At 36.6% G+C, this 6,000-nt stretch overlaps 1 protein-coding gene across 1 annotated transcript in view; it reads right to left on the bottom strand.

The window, feature by feature from the left end:
- DDX10 (DEAD-box helicase 10) overlaps window positions 1–6,000 on the bottom strand; it is a 278,013-nt gene that overhangs the window by 23,331 nt on the left and 248,682 nt on the right. The window contains exon 17 of the mRNA XM_003794715.2: window positions 1,812–1,945. Coding sequence (XP_003794763.1) covers window positions 1,812–1,945 — 134 coding nt within the window. The remainder of the gene's footprint in view (window positions 1–1,811; window positions 1,946–6,000) is intronic.

Here is a 6,000-nt window from a genome sequence, read left to right as displayed (position 1 = left end):
TGATGAAAATATTTCAAAATGTATATGAAAACACTACACTGTACCCCATGTTTGCATTAATGTATACAGCTATCATTTAATTAAAAAAAAAAAAAAAGAAAGATGACCTAGAAACTGTGATTAAAAAAAAAAAACAAAACACACATGAGGCAGCACCTGTGGCTCAAAGGAGTAGGGCACCGGCCCCATATGCCTGAGGTGGCGGGTTCAAGCCCAGCCTCAGCCAAAAACTGCAAAAAAAAAAAAAAAAACAAATATGAATCAGAAGCATACGGATTACTGACATTCTGACAATGGTTTCAAGACTACCTTCAAGAGATGTGTTAGATAGATACACAAAACACAGCTGCAGAAGTCTAAGAACCATTAATACTCCAAGGGTCCTATTACACAGAGACACTTGGAAGTTGATGTTGTTAAAGTCGTTATGTGTTAAGTTAAATCACATCTCCCAAAACACAGATCCCATAGACCGCTCTGAGACAGAGATTTTACGCAGGAGTGTAAGGGGCAACAAACTGGTCTGTACTTTGGTCCCAAACATGTACATCAACTGTTTGAAACAGAATATGTATGTTTACTCCTAAAGGTCTATTTCTGATCAACAGGAATATGCCCTGCACCTCAATTATTTAGCCTTTAAAACATTTACATATTTTTCTAAATCCCCGTCAAATTATTTTCACTGTGGTACCTCTTGTGTAGCAAAGTGAATCGGTCCACCGCTGGAGTCTACACACCGTGTATGTTACACAGCAAACATGTTCACCACCCGCTTGTCCAACGGCAAATGCAAGTCTCCACTGTCACATGGAAACACTGCATTTGCATGAGCACAAAATCTGAGAAAAGAGCAACTCTGCCTCCCTATACCATTTTTTCCTAGGAGGATAATCTTTGAGGTCTATTCATTACACTGTTCTTATTTAAAAGCAAACCGCAGCTCTCCCATTGCAATTTGGCCCATTTCTCCCACTCTAAGCTCCCTGGGCTTCATCTCAGAGGTTCCATCAAGGTTCCTCTTCCCTCTGATCATATCACTTTATCTGTCATTAGTACCTCCCTTCTGCCTGAAGAGGCTCATTGGTTTGGAATAGCCATGAAGTTTAATGTTCTCAATTTTTAAATCACCAGAATCTTAATTTGATCCAATACACAGTACTTTGAAAACAAATGCTGAGCAGGTCATTTACTCAATTCATTTACTCAATTTACTATTACTCAATTCATCACATTTCCTTGTTTTAGACATAGGAGTGAACAGATAATAGATAGCAAATGAACAGATTTTAAACTCAAAGAATTTGTCAAGGATTGTTTATGCAGGAGTTTTCCATTATTTTATTTGTTACTTAATTCTAAATAAAGGAATGTGACACTGAAATTACTTTTTTAAAATTTAGGGACAATTTTTTACCAGCACTCTCAATAGAGTTCTTTATCGGTGCATCAAAATAAAATCTTACCACTGTTTGCAATGAACATACCTTAATACATCAAACACTTGAGCACAAAGGACTCAGAGAGATGAGGGGGAAAAAAGAAAAAGAAAACAACTCCTATCAGACTTATGTTTGTTTAACAGGGATTACAACAATAAAAAAAGCCCCGATGCGGTAAGAAAAGCATGGGATATTTTTATAACAACCTAAGGCAAAATGAATAAAAACCACAGCAGGATTTTCCAAGATATTGGTAAAGGTAAAAACAAAAATCTCTTCAAATAGTATTTTTAGTTACTTATCTTGGATGCATCAGAAGACCCCTACGGGTATTTAAGTATGTGCCCGATAAGAACAGCAGAAACGTACCTAGTTTTACTTGTCATATGGTCACCATCTGACTCTTCAGAGCTTCTGTACTTATCTGGATCTGGCAGCGTGCTCGGGTCAAATTCATCCTCATCATCAGTCCAATCCAGAAAAGCTTCTTCTTCATCTCTGGCCTGAGGAAACACAAGGGAAATCCTGGTTTAAGAATCAGCTAATTAATAATCAGGTTTTATTCTCAGACACAAATAGACACCCTTCTAATTGACATCCTCAAATTAGAAGCCTTCTATTCTGGTAAAGGCCTTTCTATGACTTTTAGAAGAACCAAAACTATTTGCAAAGAGAAAGAAAATCCATGTCATTTAAAAAATAAAATAGAAGTAAATCACTACTGAGTCCATGAAACTAAATATAGATGAACACTGTTTGGTTTATTATTTCCACATAACTCAATTATCAGAGAAATAAAACCCAGGTGCTGTGGCACACTCCTGTAGTCCTGGAGTTTGAGGCTGCACAAACCAATGATCACCCCTATGAACAGACACTGTACTCCAGCCTGGGCAACACTGCAAGACCCCATCTATAAAGAAAATAATAACTAAAGAAAAAAATTGTAAAGTTGCTTTAGTGCTCCTGTTCACATGTCTAAGTTTCAAAACTACCAAAAGTATTAGGTAAAAACATGCAAGACCAGAGGTAAGAATACAGTAGCATTTGTACAATTTAAGACAATAAGTCTTAGAAAAACAACCAGATCTGTACAAGTTTATAGTGAGGATTCTCCAAAATTCAAATGCAAGTATAAAGTTACAAGAATATGGGAATGGGGGAGAACACTGTGAAGAAAGAAAAGCAGTAATGGATGGGAAAGGGGTGTCAGATGAGGCTGACATCTATTCACTTTCATGCAAACAGGTAGCTTTCCTTGGCCTTGCTTTTTGGTGGTTAATTTATTTTTGTCAAAGAACAAAGTAATGCAATATTAAGTTTACTATATGTTTATGCTATGAACATCACTTACAACAAGTTTACTTCTTATAGACTGGTTTCGTCACCTAGTAACCTCAAACAAGCATTAGCATATGCATTTAACAGAAAATTATAAGTACTATAAAAATAAACTGAAGATACGTTTCTCTCAGTTATCATCTTTATAAGTCTTTTTCACAAGTGAGACAAACTTCAATTATTCTTTGATTTCAAATGATTAATGGTCTTTCTCAGAATTTCAATAACAACTCATAGCTATCTATTGTGCTCTTCTATTCACTACAGAAGTCCTTAGTGAGCATGTTTTGAAAAGCTCTCCCTTAGATGATCTCCAAACATAACAAAAAGCAGAAGTAGTAAAGAAAATAAGGATTGTCATCACTGCAAAAGTCCCTTATTGCTTTCCTGATAAAGCTCCCTGGTAAAAATAAAAAGTTTCTGGAAAGAAATGGAAGGAGGTTGCTCTTCGAAGCGGGAAGCTGCACACTTGCAGCATTATTTTATTTTATTGTCTACTTGAAAATAATCAAAGATACCAACAAAAACTGAATGCCATCATATGTTCAAGAACACTAATGCCCTATGTTCCAAGACATTCCATTTTCTCAATCTGATGCTCTTAAAGGAATGTGCAGTCGGCAGGTGGAGGTGGAGGGAACTAGAAAGTTGTTGACCTTTTGGTCTGAGGACACTTTTATTATTAAAAAGAATGGAAGACTCCAAAAAACTTACGTTAATGGATCTGACATTTACTGAATTAGAAATTAAAAGTCATAATCTTAAAAGGTATGTTTACTGGCTCGGCGCCTGTGGCTCAAGTGGCTAAGGCACCAGCCACATACACCTAAGGTGGTGGGTTCGAATCCAGCCCAGGCCCACCAAACAACAATGACGGCTGCAACTGAAAAAAAATAGCCAGGCGTTGTGGCGGGCACCTGTGGTCTCAGCAACTTGGGAGGCAGAGGCAGGAGACTCGCTTGAGCCCAGGAGTTGGAGGTTGCTGTGAGCTATGCCACGGCACTCTACCCAGGGGGACAGCTTGAGGCTCTATCTCAAAAAAAAAAAAAAAAAGGTATATTTACTGATTCACTTAATAAATTCACTACATATTAATATACAGAAGCACATTTTTATGAAAAATATGCTATAATTTCTAAAACTAAGGAACATAATCTTATAGCTTTGTAAATCCCCACTATCTGGCTTATAATAAGATAATGAACTCTCCAATCTGCTCTGCGTTCAGTCTGTTGCAACAGGTTGCTCTGGTTGAAGTATATGAAGAAAACACGACCTCTCACGGACAGGTAATTGGAAAAGGGAACAGTAATATTATAATCTCTTCAGACAATGCAGTTACTCTCTTCTGAGACCATAACAAACTGTGATGAGTGGTAGTTTCTTAAAGAGCAGTTGCAATACAGAATGTGAATACTAATTAACATTCTGTACTTGTTATGCTAACATCCATTAGTCTATCTGGTACTTTCAATGACTCTTTAACCAGTGGATCATTTTATAACACCAGGTACTGGTCACTTGAAAAATACCTGTTCACTGAGAACTGTGCAGATCCTCTTCATATGGGTCTCCAAATGTTGACACATTATGTAACTTTTTAAAAATCACATTTGTTAATAATATTTCCAATGTCATTTTTATAAAAAGTCTTGTAAATACCAGGAAAGACTGGTACATAGAAGTTTTCCAAAATTCTTTCTTAAAAACTCAAATTGTATCATCAGCAAAAAATACTATCAGTGTAAACAAGTACCACTTTCCTCTGGCTGCTTTCAAAATGGTTGCCGTAACTGTCTGAGACTCTGATGCGTCCAGGAATGAGTTTCTGTATTCAATCTTCTTGGGGCTCTGAAAGCTTCTTACATGTGTAATGTCTTTCACTAAACTTGGGAAGTTTTCAGCTGTTATTTCTTCAAATATTTTTATGTCTCTCCTCGTCTCCTTTCAGGATGGCAAGGATATGTTTGTTGGACAACTTTACAGGGGTCAGGTTCTATTCCTTTTTCTTTTTTCCTGTTCTTTGGACAGGGAAGTTTCTACTTAGTCCTGAGATTTGCTCTTTCTTCTGACATTTCCAAACTGCTTTTGAGCCCATTTTTAGCTAATTTTTTTCTTTTATTAATTATATTTTACACTCTGGGATTTCCAGGTTTGCTTGTCATATTTTTTTAAGTGTCCATTGCTCTGCTCAGATCATCTGTTTATTCACTGAAGCTGTATTTTCCTTTCACTCACTGAACATATTTAAAACCACTGCTTTGAAGTCTTTGCTAAATTTACTTCTGGGCTTGGGGACAGTTTCTATTAGCTGCCTTTTTACTGGGTATAAATCACACCTTCCTGTTTAATTACGTTTAATATTTTTATAGGAAACTGGATACTGTACTGTAAACAGTACATTACAGAAACACTGAATGATGTCTTTTTTTTCTTTTTCGAGGATTGGTGAATCTGTGTTCCAGGAGGTCATCGTTCTGCCTGGTATCCAACTCTAATCCACAGTATCAGCTGCTTCACTCTGTGTTGTTCTTGTGGCTTTCAAAAACTTGATTCATTTGTTTTTTTTTTAAGCATGGTTTCCCACAAGTCTCTCCTGAACTTGTGAAAGGAGGCCCTTAGCCCAGGATTTAGGCCTAGGTGGGCTTAGCTTCTCTGTGGTTATTATCCCCGGAGATTTCCTTAATTTTGGATATTCTGTTGGCTTTGAGACCTATACTTGGAATGAGGTATTCAAGACTAACGCTTCATTCAATTAACAGTAATGCCTAATACTACTGTTTAATATGCCCCTTTAGAATTAATTATGAATAGCCTTCACAAACCCTGTACAATAAAGAGAAAAATTAGGTGACTCTTAAATACCTCAACTCAATATTCTCATACAAATGCTTATCTATTTGAAGGAAAACAGGAATTCAGAATAAAAATGCTTTTAAATGGATAAAGCAGTGTTGTTGTAATCAACAACAACCAGGCCTTGCTCTTTCCAGACCTTTTTAAAAGACGATTGTAAAGTTGATGTCATACCAGATTGTCTGTGCTGCATTACAGTCAGTTCATGACATGACAAATAAAACATATAACATCTGTATATGAAAAGTACAACTAAGAAAATGACACGAAGGCTATGTTAACCAGTTTGATGGAAGTGTTTCAGATTGTGTGTGAAAACCCCACACTGTAACCCCAGAAGTGCATTAATGTACATAGTTAC

The sequence above is a fragment of the Otolemur garnettii genome, unplaced genomic scaffold, assembly GCF_000181295.1.
Source record: "Otolemur garnettii isolate 467f Iridium unplaced genomic scaffold, OtoGar3 scaffold00086, whole genome shotgun sequence".
Taxonomy (NCBI): Eukaryota; Metazoa; Chordata; class Mammalia; order Primates; family Galagidae; genus Otolemur; species Otolemur garnettii.
Note: the sequence above shows the minus strand (reverse complement) of the source record. Positions and strands in the feature narration are given on the sequence as shown.